General features: G+C 42.8%; 1 protein-coding gene across 2 annotated transcripts in view; it reads right to left on the bottom strand.

Annotated features, from left to right (window-relative positions):
- Nucleotides 1-11360: 11360 nt before the first annotated feature.
- paox (polyamine oxidase) overlaps nt 11361-17626 on the bottom strand; it is a 10259-nt gene continuing 3993 nt past the window's right edge. For both annotated transcript variants that reach the window (XM_079842953.1, XM_079842954.1), the window contains exons 4-7: nt 15859-16114; nt 15488-15600; nt 11913-12067; nt 11361-11770 (exon numbers count right to left, since the gene is read on the bottom strand). In XM_079842953.1, coding sequence (XP_079699079.1) covers nt 11624-11770; nt 11913-12067; nt 15488-15600; nt 15859-16114 — 671 coding nt within the window. In that variant the 3' untranslated portion in view covers nt 11361-11623. The remainder of the gene's footprint in view (nt 11771-11912; nt 12068-15487; nt 15601-15858; nt 16115-17626) is intronic.

Here is a 17626-nt window from a genome sequence, read left to right as displayed (position 1 = left end):
GCATCACGGTCCTCTGTATTGATAATCTTCCTTAAGGCAGCCAAAACTATTGCCAAAGCATTTCCCGCTCGGGCTGCCTGAGTGCCTGCATTATATGCTTGGCACATTAGTCGATCGGTCTTCTGACACTCTTTACCAGGACAGCGAGGGTTGTCTGTGACCTTATCAGGTCCCAAAGTAGTCAGGCTTGCAATCTCTCGCTCCACTGAAGGCATGTTCCCCATACCACTCTCAGGGGGGTAGTCTAACTTTACAAACCTCCTACAGCCTGCGTTAAACTGAGGTGCAGCTTTGGGGTTATTCCAAGCTTTCTTCAACATCTGAGAATAATCTTCAGCCACCGGAATAGATGCAGGAGGCTGCACACGGGAAATGCTCGTCCATACACCTTGTGTGGGAACTGGAGCTGTGGCTTCTTCCTGAGTATCAAGGCCCAGGATCCTTGCCGCACTTAAAATGCGCAAAAAAATATCAGAATGCGAGCCTCCTTCTGAAACTTCAGACCTGGATTCATCTTCCTCATTTTCTTCAACATTCCCCTCACTATCACAAAGTGAATTATTTGCATGCAGTGATACAATATCCATAGAATCATCTCTCCTTTCCTGAAATGCTGTTAACACATCTCCAGGTGAGGATGCCACAGGCAGAGCAGATGGTTGCACACCTACTGGAGAACTATGTGTATCAAGTCTACCAGCTAAGTCACGTAATGCAGCTAAAATTTGTGACTGTGTATCGTCCTTGGGCTCTTCAGAACGTGAGGACCTGGTACATTCATCAGGCCTCTTACGTTTGTGAGATTGTTCATTCCCCAATGAACTACTGGGATCCACTTTGTTACAACCACCTGAATGTCTAGCTCTCTGCACTCTTTCCTGTAAGGAAAGCCCTATCGCAGCTGCACAGGGACTTTCGATATCGTCTAATAGATGCTGCATACCCAAACAGGATGGGCATTCCCTGTGTCCATCCCTTGGATGTATGTCTGTTTGACAAAACCGGCAATTTGACTGGTTCATGACAACAAGTCAGAGTCCAAGTCACTCATATAACAACAGTCTGTGATTAAGGAAAAAATAAAGGATTGACCGTAACCCAATCACAATATTTTGTAATGATTATCAATGTTTACACCACAATCACAGTGTTATTAACATATAAATAGTGACGAATCACTAATCAGTCATCATTCTCTGAAACGAGTCTGCGAACAGATCCCCCTTTTTTTCTTTTTTTTTCTTTTTTTTTTTTAAGAAAAGCAAATGCCTCAAAATAAACTATATGGTATTTGTTTGAAAATAATTATTCACAACAATACAGAAAAAATAAGTCTGCGCACAGAACTCCTAATCATATTATATATCCATCATTCTACGTGCGAACACGCAGCAAAAAATTGAAAAAAACCCCTACTGTCTGCTGCGAACAGCTGACCCACACCTGTAAACAAACTTATGAAACTAAAGAGAAAAAAAAAAAAAAACTCACCGAAGTGCGTTCCAACGGCGCACCTAAATATACAAATGTGGAGAATCCAACAATCCTCAGGGACTTGAAGCACCTGCACGAACGTGACGGATTGGAATAGGATGTCTCCTGTAGAAATGAAGCACAAAAAACGCGCTCTACCGCTTCGGTCTCAGATGAGGCGAGAAAGGCAAGAGGAAGTGGTTGGTTCACCTGGATGTTATATAGCCAACCCCTAGGGTCAGTCACCTGACATTGTTGTTATTAGGTCTCGAGGATAGGCGGAAGAATGGCGTCATTCAAGGTAAGACCGTGGTGACGGTCTGAGTGAGGTCGAAATAGATCAGCAGGTGATGGCTTGGTTAGCAATGGCCGCGCCTATGGGTGGTACGCTTTCCGGTGGCTAGATTACCCCCTTGCTTTTTTGCACAGAACAAAAATGAAGTCTGCGAAACCGGAAGTGATTCATTTCCGTTGAACACTTGATACAAAAAATATTATTGGTAAATAAAAAAATACACATTTAATTTCATATTTTATTATTTTTAATGTTGTCCACATATGTTCCCTTAAAAAGTATTGCCGGTGAATTGTACAATATGCATATTTATTATGTGTATTAATTTATTCATTTCACGAATGTTCAGAGGGTAAATGCCTAAGTAAACGCTCCTGCTCTTTGACATTAATTGTTATATTAATAGCCATAATATTGATTATTATATTATGATTTTTATGTATTTAGCACTTTGAATGTCAATTAAGGTCTTACACTTAAATATACATTTTTATAAAAACAAATGTGCTTATGTCCCACTAGAGTACAATCTTATTTCTACCTTCTTCTCTCTTTTTTTACCATTTCTACCAGAAGGAGGCAGTATAATCTTATTTTTACACCTTTAAACGTTTGTCGTAGGTGAAATGTTGGCAACTTGGCAGCAACAGATCGTATGGGTGAGACTTTGGGTACATCTCAATCAGCTCCTTAGTTCAGTAGTCAGAGAACTGATCAGGGAGTCGGTCACATTAAAGGGATAGTTCACCCAAAAATGAAAATTCTGTCATCATTTACTCACCCTCACATTGTTCCAAACCTGTATGAGTTTCTTTGTTCTGTTGAACATAAAATAAGATATTTTGAAGAATGTTTATAACCCAGCAGATAGAGCAACCATTTACTACCATAGTATTGAAAAAAATACTATGGTAGTCAATGGTTGCTCTATCTGCTTAGTTACAAACATTCTTCAAAATATCTTCCTTTGTGTTCAGCAGAACAAAGAAACTCATACAGGTTTAAAACAACTTGAGGGTGAGTAAATGATGACAGAATTTTCATTTTTGGGTGAACTATCCCTTTAATGTATACGATATATTGCTTCACGACCTAGGAATCTAGGAAGCTGATTGAAGCTAAATTTGTTGGTTTCCTCAGATTGTAGTACAAAGTACAAAAGTAAAGAAGTTAACCCTTTGCGACTAATTGTGAAATCACTTATAGAAATAAATGACTTTATATTTTACATATATTTAAGACTAAAATAATTTTCCAAAATTAGTTTTCTACATCTGACCTTTGACCTTTTATAGGGCGCTGCCATTTAAACTGACTTTCTATTAGGGTAAATTATTTTTGACAAATTGTCTGAAACTTGACACACATTCACATGCATTTTCACTCTCTAAAAAAGGAGTTAAGGTGCATTAACATTCAATGTACAACAAATATCAAGTGTGCTTGACAGGTTATAGCGATTATATAAGCCAGAAATATTCCTAAACTGTTCTCAAAAATAATGAATACAAAAATATAATTAATTACATTCCTGTTGTCAATACAAACCAATACATATACATTTCAAATGATTTACAAATCATAGCTAAGATGTAGGGCTGTACGATTAATCGAAAAATAACCGAAACCGACATTCAGAACCTCTAACCGACGTATTTTTCCCATGTCGGTTATTTCGGTTTTCACGTGACTCCACCCCGTCAGTCACATCAAGTGCAGTTCCCTTTCGAACGGTCAGTCGTACTGCGTCGAAGACGCATTATGGGATAGGTTCTCCTATTCTCGAATACTGAAGCATTTATAAAATCACGCAGTGCTACTGCACAGCCAAAACGGAGTCGAGACTTCTCGCGCGTTATTGGCTGGCCAGTGGTAACTGCATGAACCAATGGCAGAACAGCGTATCTGAGCGGACCTATGGGCGCTAAGCCCGAGACGCTGAACACAGAAGCCCGCGAACTGAGCGTAAAAGCCCGCGAAGGGCACCCTTAAAATACGCTGTAATGCCCCAAAAACATCAGATTTTTCTCCTTCAGCGAAGATTTTTCTATCCTCGCTGATACCTTCTGATACGAAGCTTACCGTGAGAGACGAGCCGTCAGCGGAATCGAGCCAGCCAGCCCGGACCCCTGTGAGAGTCGGTCTGTCTTCAGCGCTCTCATCCAGCATCCGCGAGCTGTCGCTCCTTCTCCCCTGCGCTCGCCGGTGTTAAACACTTCGGTGTATCCTTAAGGACAAATCAGAAAAGTACACATGTCTCAATTTTGTGTTAGGTGCAGCACAACTCTGCATCAGGAGGATGCCCATGACCAGTGCATTACCTGTCTGGGCAAGGCCCACGCTGACACTGCTCTCTCTGGGTCCGGCTGCTCCCACTGCGAGAGCATGCCCATCTCCTCCCTCCGTTCGCGGATCGCGTTCTTCTCAGAGCGCGACCCCGCCCCTCGCGCTCTCCCGCTCCCTTTCCCGTCCGAACCCCGGCGGAAAAAGTGGCGGAGCCAGAGGGCTGACTATACTGAGGCGGGCGAGCTCACGTCGGCCCAGTGCCCGCGTGCCTCGTCCCCGCCTCAGAGAGACGTTTCCCCAGTGACGTTCTCTCGTTCAGACCTGCTTCCTCCGCTCGACGCCGAGGACCTGGTCTCATTTGGCGGCAATGATGAGGACGATCCACACGACGGTTCCGTGTCCCTCGTCGCCTCCGATGCCGAGGAATGGTCTGGCTCCGTTGACGACCCCACCCCCTCGACATCTCAGCAGCGCAATGACGCGGCTAAGGCTGGTGCGGACACCGAGCTCATCCGTGTCCTCTATAAGGCCGTTGGCGAGCTGGGCCTGGACTGGGCAGCCCCTGAAGAGCCCACACCTAGCCGCCTTGATGAATGGTACCTCCCGGGGCGCCAGCAGGCTCCTCGGCAGAGAGCGGCACCTTTTTTCCCTGAGGTGCACCAGGAGCTGGCGAAGTCATGGCGCGCTCCCTACTCCGCTCGCCTCCGCCCATCCACCTCGCACGCGCTCTCCACCATTGACGGCGCTATCGAGAAGGGCTATGAGAAACTCCCGCCGCTCGAGGAGTCGGTGGCTGCACACCTCTGCCCGCCCTCCGCGATAGGCTGGAAGCCCAAAATCGCACACCCCTCAATCAACAGGGCCTATGCTTCCGCCGGCCAAGCAGGCTCTGCTCTCCACACGATGGCGGTCCTGCAGGTGTTCCAGGCGAAGCTCCTTCGGGCTATGGACGAGTCCGGTCCAGACCAGGAGGTGTTTCGTGACCTCCGAAGCGCCACAGATCTGGCCCTTCGGGCTACGAAGGCCACCGCCCAGGCCATAGGCAGGTCGATGGCCAGTCTCGTGGTGTTAGAGCGCCACTTGTGGCTAAACCTCACGGAGATCAAGGAGGCCGATAAAACTGCCTTCCTCGACGCTCCCGTTTCTCCGAATGGTCTGTTCGGTCCCGCGGTGGACGGTTTCGCGGAACGTTTCACCACGGTGCAGAAAGCGTCCCAGGCGATGAGCCATTTTCTGCCAAAAAGAGCCAGCGCCGCCTCTTCAACTCGGCCGAGAGCTCCGTACCAGCAGCAGCAACCGCAGCGCAGATCTGCGACCGCACCCGCGCTCGCTCCCGTGCAGCCCCGCCCACCTTATGACCAACGACAACGTCAGCGTCATCATCAGGCAAAGCACTTCCCACCCAAGCGTCAGGGTCCGCGGACTAAGATCACGTTGGACCCTGGTCACAGGAAGCAGTCCTGACCGGCTGCTCAGGAAGAGAGGAGGGGTGAGCTCCGCCCAAGCCGGTTCGCCCCCCAAAAGACTCCGAATTCTCTCCCCGCGGCCCGTTTTTGTTCCGGCCCGGGAGAAACATGTTGTGTGTATGAAAAATGTGAGCAGCGAGCCCGCGCTTGCGCGCGCTCCACTGCACTTTACCGCTGTTACTGCGGGCTCAATAAAAAACTTGAATGTTCAACAAATGAGTCTTCTTTCTCTTCCGCACCACACGACGGTCGGCGCGCGGCAAAACGCGCCGCCGTTCGACACTATAAAACCCCTGTGCAACTGGGCAGAGGCTTGGAAAGCAATCCCTGGTGTGTCACAGTGGGTTATAAAAACAATTCAACTAGGCTATTCGCTCCAGTTCGCTCGCAAACCACCGCGATTCGCGGGCATAACTTACACTTCAGTGAAGAGCAACGCAACCCACGTCCTCAAAACCGAAGTAAAAAGTCTATTGATGAAAAGAGCTATAGAGGCGGTGCCTGCAGCTCAAAGCGAGTCAGGGTTTTACAGCCGCTACTTCCTGGTTCCCAAGAAAGATGGCGGCCTCAGGCCCATCTTAGACCTCAGACATCTGAACAAGGCTCTTATCAAACGGCCGTTCAGAATGCTGACATTAAAACAAATCATTGCGCAAATCCGCCCGATGGATTGGTTTTTCTCTGTGGATCTGAAAGATGCCTACTTTCACATCCAAATTATCCCACGTCACAGACCGTTTCTGAGATTCGCGTTCGACGGGAAGGCCTACCAGTACACAGTCCTACCATTTGGCCTGTCACTGGCGCCCCGCACTTTCACAAAGTGTATAGATGCAGCTCTCTCCCCTTTAAGACAAATGGGAATACGCATTTTGAACTACCTCGACGACTGGCTCATACTGGCCCAGTCAGAGGAAGAACTACAATCTCACAAATCTGTGCTACTCAGCCATCTAGAATGCCTGGGTCTCAGAATAAATACAGCCAAGAGCTTGTTGCTTCCCAGACAGAGGATCTCTTTTCTGGGAACGATTTTAGACTCAGCCCAAATGAGGGCGTGGCTGTCAAACGAATGTGTTTTGACTACACAGCAGCTTGTACACTCGTTCAAAACAGGAACCAACAGACCCCTGAGAATTTTTCAAAGAATGCTAGGCCTTATGGCATCAGCTTCTCCAGTACTTCCGCTGGGTATGATGCAAATGCGCCCCCTGCAGTACTGGCTGAAATCACGGGTTCCTCCCCAAGCGTGGCATTCAGGCCAGCTTTGGATCAAAGTGGGCCGCGGCTGTGTCAAAGCCCTGGCCCCGTGGTCGAATCCCCGCCTCTACGAGTCGGGAGTGAGCTTGGGAACAGTTTCCAGACGGATGGTGGTCACCACAGATGCCTCCAAAACAGGTTGGGGTGCTCTGTGCGAGGGCGAACCGGCCTTCGGCTCATGGTCGAGCATGGAGTCACGGTTGCACATAAACTGCCTAGAAATGCTGGCAGTAGTGCTAGCCCTTGAGACTTTTTCACCACGTCTTTTGGGTCATCACGTCCTAGTCCGTACGGACAACACGACAGTGGTCTCCTACATAAATCGCCAAGGCGGGCTCAGGTCGAGATGGCTCAACCAACAGGTCAGACATCTCCTCCTATGGGCAAAAGACAGGATGCATTCGCTAAGAGCAGTGCACGTGCCGGGCAGACTGAACCAGGGAGCAGACATGCTCTCCAGGGGCCTCGTGTCCCCGGGGGAATGGTCCCTTCATCCCCAAACGGTTCAAATGATATGGAATGTTTTCGAGAGGGCAGAGGTCGACCTCTTCGCCTCCGAAGACAACTGTCATTGCCCAATTTATTTTTCAAAGAGCAAGGATGCGCTGGCCCACGAATGGCCCAGCTGCCTGCTTTATGCTTTTCCACCAGTACCGCTCATTCCCCAGGTCTTAAAAAGAATCAGGGAATGTGGGCACACAGTCCTGCTTGAGGCTCCACTCTGGCGAACCCACCACTGGTTTCCCGAGCTGATTCAGCTGCTATCAGCATCCCCTTGGCCAGTCCCGCTGAGAAAAGATCTCCTATCTCAGGCGAACGGGACAATATGGCACCCCCGTCCCAAACTGTGGGCGCTACATGTTTGGCCCCTCAAAGGGAGCTCGAGAACCTCCCAGTGAGTGTCCTGAACACTATCGGTGAAGCTAGAGCCCCATCTACTAGACGTCTCTATGCCCTTAAATGGTCAGTGTTTTCTGACTGGTGTTCAGCCAGGAACCATAACCCAGTGTCATGTGAGATATCACAGATACTTGTTTTTCTACAAGAGATGTTGGATGCAGGACGCACTCCATCCACACTCAAAGTCTACACAGCAGCCATTGCCGCATCTCATATGCCTATAGCTGGCCAATCAGTAGGCAGACACGACATGGTCATTAAATTCTTAAAGGGAGCCAGGAGGCTTAACCCTCCTCGCCCTCCTACGGTGCCATCCTGGGATCTTTCATTGGTCCTACGAGCACTAAAAGGACCTCCCTTCAAGCCAATGCAGACGGCTGAACTAAAACCGCTTTCACTGAAAACCGCCCTGCTATTAGCATTGGCATCAGTTAAGCGTGTTGGTGACATTCAAGCGCTCTCCGTGAACGCATCATGTCTAGAATTTGGCCCAGGTGATTCTAAAGTCATCCTCAAACCAAGACATGGCTATGTGCCTAAGGTGCTTTCAACACCATTCAAAGCACAGGTAATCACTCTTTCTGCTCTTCCACCCTCTGAGGATGAGAGACAGTTACACCTGCTCTGCCCCGTTAGGGCGCTCAGAGCATATATTGAGCGGTCCTCCCACTTTAGGCAGTCGGAGCAGCTCTTTGTAAGCTTTGGTGGCCGCACTAAGGGACTTCCGGTCACCAAGCAAAGTCTAGCCAGATGGCTAGTTGACGCAATAGTGCTAGCATACGATACTATGGGCCTTCAATGTCCCATAGGTGTCAAAGCTCACTCCACCAGAGGCATGGCCTCCTCCTGGGCATGGTCTAGCGGAGTGTCTATTGGTGACATCTGTAGATCGGCAGGCTGGTCCTCACCATCTACTTTTACCAGATTCTACAGCCTGGAAGTCCCTGCACTGCAGGCACAGATCCTTGCTGTATAATAATAAGTATTAATGGGTAGCTCGCCCTTATTAGTTAGGCATCTGGGTCTTCATATGCTCAATGCATGACTACATTTTTTCCCCTTAATTGCTGGCCTCTATGAGCCCAGTATGAATAGGGAGATATATATATATATATAAATATAAATATATATCATGATGTGTCAATAACTCTAGTCTTGGGCCCCCTTAGTGCTCAAACTGAGGGAGTACATACCATTGCGCTTCATAGCACGGCGGGATTAAATAGGCTCCCATAATGCGTCTTCGACGCAGTACGACTGACCGTTCGAAAGGGAACGTACTCGGTTACTTACGTAACCTCGGTTCCCTGAGATAAGGGAAGGAGTACTGCGTAGACTGCCGTGCAATGACGCTAAAACAACGGGTGACCTTCGCTTCAGTCGAATTAACCTGACGTTTTTGGGGCATTACAGCGTATTTTAAGGGTGCCCTTCGCGGGCTTTTACGCTCAGTTCGCGGGCTTCTGTGTTCAGCGTCTCGGGCTTAGCGCCCATAGGTCCGCTCAGATACGCTGTTCTGCCATTGGTTCATGCAGTTACCACTGGCCAGCCAATAACGCGCGAGAAGTCTCGACTCCGTTTTGGCTGTGCAGTAGCACTGCATGATTTTATAAATGCTTCAGTATTCGAGAATAGGAGAACCTATCCCATAATGCGTCTTCGACGCAGTACTCCTTCCCTTATCTCAGGGAACCGAGGTTACGTAAGTAACCGAGTACGTTTGCAGGCACACAGAGAGATGCAGGAGCGGTTATCTGTGTATATAGATGCCCAGAATCACTATAGTAACTGCATGTTTTACACAGTTTATACAGGTCAGGTAATTGCTGTTCTTATAGCCTACGCGCTGACATACACACACACACACACACACACACACACACACACACACACACAGACGGCGCGCGCAAGCCCTGAAGCCAGATCGCTTTCACTTTCGTGCTCATAAAGTTTGTCAAGTATATGCGTTTAAAGGCTTGCCAGTTTCAACATTTAAAGCGATTGTGCACTATTCAAAAACAACAACACGGACAATGTATCCGTTCAGGGCTCAGCTTTTTTCTGTGACACAGAGAGCAGAGCCGCATCACGTCTCTGACAACACGCGCACGCCCTGAATACAGACTCTTTCACCTGCGTCCTCACAAAGCTTGTCATTTGTATGTGGTTTAAGCCCTGCCAGTTTTCGACCATCAGATGTGTAGTATGTTGAACTAATGCCTGATACATTGTGACAAACGAGCACTCAGACAGAAGCGCGCAGAGAGTAGCGCAGAAACTCAACCGTTATAGGCATATATTTTAATACCTTTAAAGTAAGTAGCCTACAAACCACAGCTTCATAATGAATGGAGACGGTATGAGTAATTCACACACAATCACTCTCTCATTAATGCATTCAAATAAATGTAATGTAGGCCATACTGTGTTAATTTATCTGTATCTGATGTACAACAAACAGAAATCTGCCCCATGGACAATAACAGCTGAAAGAGAACCGTTTCCTTCAAGTGTTTTAAAATCATAAAGAAATGCACTTTTTCATTAGAAAAAAAAAATCCACCTTTAATAGTAGAAAATATTTACATTAAAAACCTTATCAGTGAACTTACTCAAAAACCTTAATATGAGGGCAAAAAAAAAAAATCGTTCATTAATCGTAATCGAGGTCAAATGTTCAATTAATCAAGGTTTTTATTTTTGGTCAAATCGTTACAGCACTACTAAGATGTCATGTAATAAAATGTTATGTGGCATAGATGACGGACTCTAAAAGTGTACACAAATGCTGAGTTTATTTTTCACTTTGAGGAAATGGGAACCACCTTAAGTAAGTTCCTTGTTCTCAGATATTTTATTTATTAGTATTCTGTTCAACGATGTATTGGCTGTTTTTTTATATGAAGATTACTTGTTGATAAGAATGAAAATGCAATCTTAACATCACCATGGAATTTCATACTAAATTTCTCTACTAAAACAACCAGAAAATGCACTCGTAGTAAATAAACATTTGGTAACATCACCACAAATATACAGACCGTTTCCTGTTTTGTTTTGTTTGGTTTAAGTAACGAATAAAAAGATATGTTGCATGCGTCTGACAGTCCACTCACCAGTTATTGACATTCAGGAAAGTTACTTTTATTGTTGTCTTGCTGAAAGATAAGCCATAGTCCATCGCTATATTCAAGACCAGTTTTAAAAGAATATTTGGTGTAAATTTTAACTTTCAACTAAAAAATAGTGGGCATTATGAATTCAGCACATTCCAAAGCCTGTAGTTTACTCTGGATTTCAACCCTCCCCTCTGCATAGCCTACAAACGGCAAAATATCGAGTTCCACAGCTACTATTTATTTGATTCTACTTTGCCTTCATGCGAAAACAAATATCCAAATACATGGTAATATTTGTAATGTCCAAATATTTTAACTGAATAGGCCTACTAGTTGAGAAGTGTCCTTCCTTCAATACCTTACAGTATGTTACAAATAATCAAACATTTTCTGAGATTATGGTTTTAAAAAATATAAACACAGAAATAATCCAGATGATATGAACATTTTGAATGTTCTTACATTAGTATACCATTTCAATGAGAAATGTAACCAGAAAAGCTTAGTTTGTTTTGTTTTTAAAAATGTTTAACTATAAAACACATACACAAAAAAAACACACACTTCGTAAACATTTAATATAAAAAAATTTCAGATCACAACATTTTTTACATTTGTGCAAAGTACAGGCATTCAGTAAGAAATTATTTGTAATTTTGACATATTTGTTGAAATTGGTTTGAACGTGTCATGCAGTACATTCATGATGTAATTCAGTGATTACATTTAGATTTCTATTCCTCTTATAAGGCACAAAATCCTTCATATTTGATGAAAATTACTTGTGTCAATCCTTCCAGCTATTCAGAACTTGAGAACAGTTTTCACAGTTTAGATGAGAATGACCCAGAAGCAGGAGTGTAGTGAGATATAAGACGCTCTGCTTCTCTCCAGCCACTTAGCAGCGCTCCATGCACTGTAGAGAAGAAAGACCTGTGTGTGGCTTCACCTGCAAATAACAACTGCAAAGGCTGCAAAAAAAAGAGGAAAAAAAGTGTTGTTCATTTTATAAGACATTATCAATTAAGTCATTTAAAGCAAGTTTAAGAGTAAAGGGAAAAATGCTTCCAGCATATAACTGAAGTATGGCTGCTCGATTAAACATTGACAAACCTTAGAATTTGATCCTTTCAGTGGCAAGGGTTCAGCAAGGTTATCTATGTCATATCCTGAGCAACCTTTGGCCACATAGCTGTAAGATCCACAGGAATAGGGCTCATGGAACCACTGAGATCTTAAAAGCTTCCTTGGTGTAATAGTTGGATTTCCTGAAAAATGTAAAAAAGCTATTGGCACTGTTTTTTGTATTTATAGTTATTTATTTTTAATGTGGTTTAATGTGGTTACCCAGCTAACACACGACGTAACAGTTACGTAATTTCTTCGGACTTTTTGGTAATTTTATGACTTACCAACTGACAACGTAGTCTCAACGTCGTTTGTCTGTAATTTCCTTACCATAAAATTACCTTCTCACAACCTTGTCAGTACGATCTCTGGACGTTACAAGATTACCAACAACGTTCCAGATACGTACTCCACACGTAATATTTTGGTAATTTTATGACTCAATGACAACGTAACTACAAAGTTGCATGCCTGTAATATCATTACCATCAAATTACCAACACACAACGTCGCCAGTGCGATCTCCTAACGTTATTCGATAACCAAGGACGTCCCAGATACGTTCTAAATTCGTAATATATTGGTAATTCCATGACTTACTGGCAACGTAAATGCAACATCACCTGCTCGTAATTTCATTACCATCATTTGCAGGTTCTTTATGTTCTGATTTATTATGTTCTTATTATCAGAATTTGCCATATAAACTGTGAAATTAAACGTCAGACACAAGATTGAAATTCCCTTTAAGATAAATATTTCTTTTCAACAATTAAGAATATGAACAATCGTTTTATATACAGTGACGTGACCAGCGCGTGCCTCCACAACTGAAGAGTGCGCGCGCACACATTAGGCAATATTATTATCAATATTATTATTAACAATTGTAATTTTTTTCTGGGGTGTTAAACTTTTTATTACATAATATTTCATAGAAATCTTTGGAATAATGACAGACATGGCCTGTCTACATCTAACAGATACTGAATGAGAACGCGCTTGCCTGGTGGCCGTTGAGAGTTGCCATGGTAACCATAAACACAAACAGAAACAGCTGGAGAGGACAGCGTCGACATTTCTCTCTGTTTTATCGCAAGTTATCTAAAAAATAAATTAAAAAAACTTCAACACCGGCGTCAGATTGGTTAAGTAACATTACCTACAGTCTCCTTTAAGTATTTTTGTTACTATTTATACCTCTTTGGCATCTTTCCTGAATCATTTGAAATGTCAACTAGCAAATGGTACGTCGCTAGCATAGCATATATGTTATGTTTATAATGCTGAGCAAAGATTGAGCAGAAATCTTGAATGCTTTCATTCATGTTCCGCTGTATGTCCTATGTTTTTGTTTAATAATTTGGGTGTGTTTTATAGTTCGTTTTTGTGTTTTTCAAAATAAATGAACTGAAGTCACTTTGAGTCTGCATTCGTCATTCACAGCTATTGAAATAGCCTTTAAATTAGTTTGGGCAAATGAGGACATAAATTAGGATAAACTACTAGCCTGGGAAAACCCAGACAACTTCCGGCAAATTTAGATTTGCTCTGCAAGTAGTCTGGCAAAGAGTCCATTCAAACCCATTTCTAAACCCTAGAAATCGCGGCACCAATTAGAAACGTTGGGGCGGGCTTTACACGATGACGACAGCGCAGCGACGTTGAAGCAGATTTGCCGCTGCTGTGGAGCATCACTCGTTCGAATCAGCTATCGCGTCTGTTTTAAGCGATTTAAACTTCTCCTTTTCGTTAAAACCCGAGCAAAGAACAAAACAAGAAGCCTTTATATCTAAAAAAGATGTTATCGCTGTCTTACCGACTGGATTCTGCAAAAGTCTGATACCAGCTTGGCCCTTTGGTGGCTAAACGAATGGGTCTTAGCGAGAGTCCTCTGGTAGTGTTAATGTTTTACAAAATATAGTTTTAAGTCCTTTTCAGGAGTGAATGAAGTTGTTTAAAGCTCAAATCTGTTGTTTATTTATAAAGAGAGCTCCTTTTTTTAAAATTTGATCTGCCGTTTTCGGAGTTGTGAGTTCCAGTGGTTCAGCGGCGCTCAATCGATCATTGAGCCCGCCGAGAGGCGCCTTTCCTCGGCCAGTCCTTCTGCCGTCTGCCGCTGGCTCTGATGTCTCTGTAGTGGTTAAACCGTCTCGTCTTGTGTAGATCTAACGGCTGATCTTTGCTCTCATTAATCTATAATTTGTTCCTAGACAGATCGTTTTGTCTGAGGGCAAAGTGAAGTTTCATAACTTTATATTTTTAAGATATTAAACTTCACCGTTGTAGTCTCCTAGCGCTGACTTTGACTGAATTGCTTTATTTATTGTGTAGCTTCTTATACCTTTTACTTATACTTTTATAATTGCTATTGATGATCACACATAAACTGACATTTAACAAAAAGAGACTGGGTTGTGTTTTGTGTCATATTTAATTTATTACAGTGATAATCATAGCCTATATTATGTGTGTGTGTGTGTGTGTGTGTGTGTGTGTGTGTTTTTGTTAAATGTAAACGAAAAGAGGCTGGGTTTGAAGATAATATGCATTGCCTGCACTACATATACAAATATATACTGAGTGATACTGTCAAGAGCATAGTAGGCGGACTAGTGTCCTCCCGTCCTCGGGAGTTCGTTCTCCGGAGTCAAACTTGGTAAGTCACGGACGCAAGTCAGAAGTTTGCATACGAAATATGTCATAAAACACCACTGCCTCATTTCATAAAAAAAAATAAAAATTAAACATAATAATAATAATAATAGCCACACGAATGTGGTTCAGGCAACGCGTAGCTAGGCCTACATTGATTATCTTATATATTTATAATAAACCGAAGTATAAAACACCCTGCCTCTTTTCGTTTACATTTTAAAAATAATATATTAAACATTAATATGTGGTTTAGGTAAGGTGACCAGATTTCTGAAATGGAAACCGGGGACATTTCCTATTTGAGAACACAAGTACAGACAAGAACGCATATTGAGAAACGGCCAAAGTCTCAGATGTTTCTCCGTCGCTCTGCATACGTCATCTCCCTCATCGCTCTGATTGGTTTTAGGTCTATCCAATTGCGCCGAGAGGCATTTGAGCGACGCCCGTTGGTGACGCCCCTTTGGAAATGATTTGTCTATGAAGCTTTGCCAGACCATAACTCAGTTACTACTGAGAATGGTCTGGTTTTAACCAGGCTAATAAACTACAGCATGTCCGCCTATTGAAAAATAAATAATTATAAAAATTACCAACTGATTACCAACACACAACTATTGATCCGTGACGTTGCCACTACGTTGCAGTTACTAACTGGCAACGTTACAAAGTTACGTTGTGACAACGTATCCGGGAATTTCACTTTTCCAGTTGCCACAACGTAACTAGTTACGTCACCACAACGAAAGTTTAGTCAGCAGATTACGTTGCAGCTACGTAGCTGTCAGTCACGTATTTGTGTTAGCTGGGTAATCTGTACATTTACAAGTATTACATTTTGCATGTGGTCTCAGACTTTCAGACCCCATCAAAAGATGTCCTATCAAGCTGTAAAAGTTTACCTGTAAATAAGCGAAGGATCTGTGTGACACTGTGCAGCACTTCAAATTCAGACAGAGTTTCCATGTACTCAGATTCCCGCCCTGCAATCCATCCACAGATCACGTGTCCATATCTGCATCAGAGACATCAGAAAATTATATTAACAAAAATAATTTAACAAAGTTTGTTTCTGCTGTACAGCAGCTCTAGGAGAAAGTAGTGTCATTGTCCATCTTAAGTAAGTTCAGTGTTGTTTAATTTTGGTTTTGTAAAAATCATTAGTTATTAATTTAGGCCATCAGCTCTGGAGAAAACTGTGATGTCATCGTCCAGCTCAGTTCAGCTCTCATACAATGGTGTCAATGCAGTCAGATCGATAATATAGTTTTACCTGTCTGTGGGCTTTAGCACAGTGAACCCAATCAACTTTCTAATCCAGGACATCTTTACATCTGAAACAACTTCAGCAAGATGGGTCTCGTCCTCCCATACGAGGTAGATCAACTCACAGTCTTCATCCCAGAACGGCTGCTCAAACTCAAGAAAGATCTTGTTGTTGGTCCCAAAGCCCATTCTCTGGATGGAGTGCATTTTGTGCAGTGGAAGAGAAGGGCTCAGAAAAGTGTTCTGGTGCTTCTTCAGGTAACCTGTAATGGAACAGCACATGAGTTATAGGCCCGACAGAAAATGATAAAGCTAGTTACATTATGAAAGTTATTTATTTTCATTCATATAATAAAAATGATCAAATATAAATATTAATCTTTACAATGTAATGGCAATTATATATATTGTCCTATATTAAAGCTATGTTTTCAAGCAACATAATGAAAATAAGAGAAAACCTAATCAATCATCTGGCTTTATAAATCACACAAAAATGAGGGCAGTACTTTTTGTGATTTACATTCAAAAGCATAAATTGAATAGATTATGCCATTTACAATTACAGAACAAATATTGATACAAATGAGTTCAGTTCTCTCAGTTCTTTTGGTCCGACCCAAAAAAAGAAAATATACATTTAGTCCTGGTTCGCTTTGTGTTCACACTGTCATTTTTAATACCGAACCTAAAGATACAACAACAAAAAAACTTTTTATGACATGTTTTGTGCTGGAACTTGTCTAACATCCAAAACGGTCCTCTGGCTAGGGCTAAATGCGCACGCTTTATGTGCATACATACATATGATGGTAAATGGAGCCTGCAACTCGTGAATAGCTTATACAATGTGTAAAGGAGTCATAACAGTGGCAGGAATCCCTCTGTTACACACTAGAGCTGCAACTAACGATTATTTTTTCTGTCGACTAATCTAACGATTATTTTTCCGATTAGTCGACTAATCTAACGATTATTTTTCCAGATTAATCTTATTATTCTTTTTTACTGATTATTGTATTTCAAAGAGGGTAGTGAATTTGTATATTATTTTAACATGAAATCAATGAATGATGACAATATTAATTGTATTTCAGGAAGGGTAGTGTACATAGTATGCCATTTTATAATGAAATATATGAACACAAGAAGCTTTTTAAACATAATATATAATGATACTATTCATCATAAAATGTATACAGAGTAGGCCTAATTAGGAAAAGTTGTTTACTATAGTAGTTGAGTATGATTTACTTATTGATTTGTGTCAATAGTAAACGAAAATGCACTTGTATTTATCTGCAAAAGGTTCACATACAGGAGCTTTCAGCATAGTTTTAATATAGTATAACTAGTTGTCTATTTTGAAGATATACATATGCATAAACAACGACTAAAGCTGGCAGAAGTTTTTGCCCAAACTTCAAAGACACTTTTAAATGATTAAAGCTAGAGGCATATCTTAACTTTAATGTTACTTTAATCATGTAAACTACCTATATACAGCAAGTTATTATGCATATGTGTTTGGGACAGAGCGGAACCAGGTCGCATTTACAGCAGATATATGCAGCCCATAATAAATAAAAGCACGAGACGTACTGGGGTCGGAGAAGAACCCCGGAAAATGTGACCGTCTGTTGCAATACACGCGCCACGGTTCAGCTGCGCGAGAGAACACTGAAGGGTTGCCAGGTTTACACAACAAAACCCACCCATTCGTTACTCAAAACTAGCCCAAAACAAGCTCAATCGCGTTTCGGGGAGGTTCTTTG

The sequence above is a fragment of the Gobio gobio genome (assembly GCF_949357685.1).
Source record: "Gobio gobio genome assembly, chromosome: 18".
Taxonomy (NCBI): Eukaryota; Metazoa; Chordata; class Actinopteri; order Cypriniformes; family Gobionidae; genus Gobio; species Gobio gobio.
This window is presented reverse-complemented; position numbering and strand designations above follow the sequence as displayed.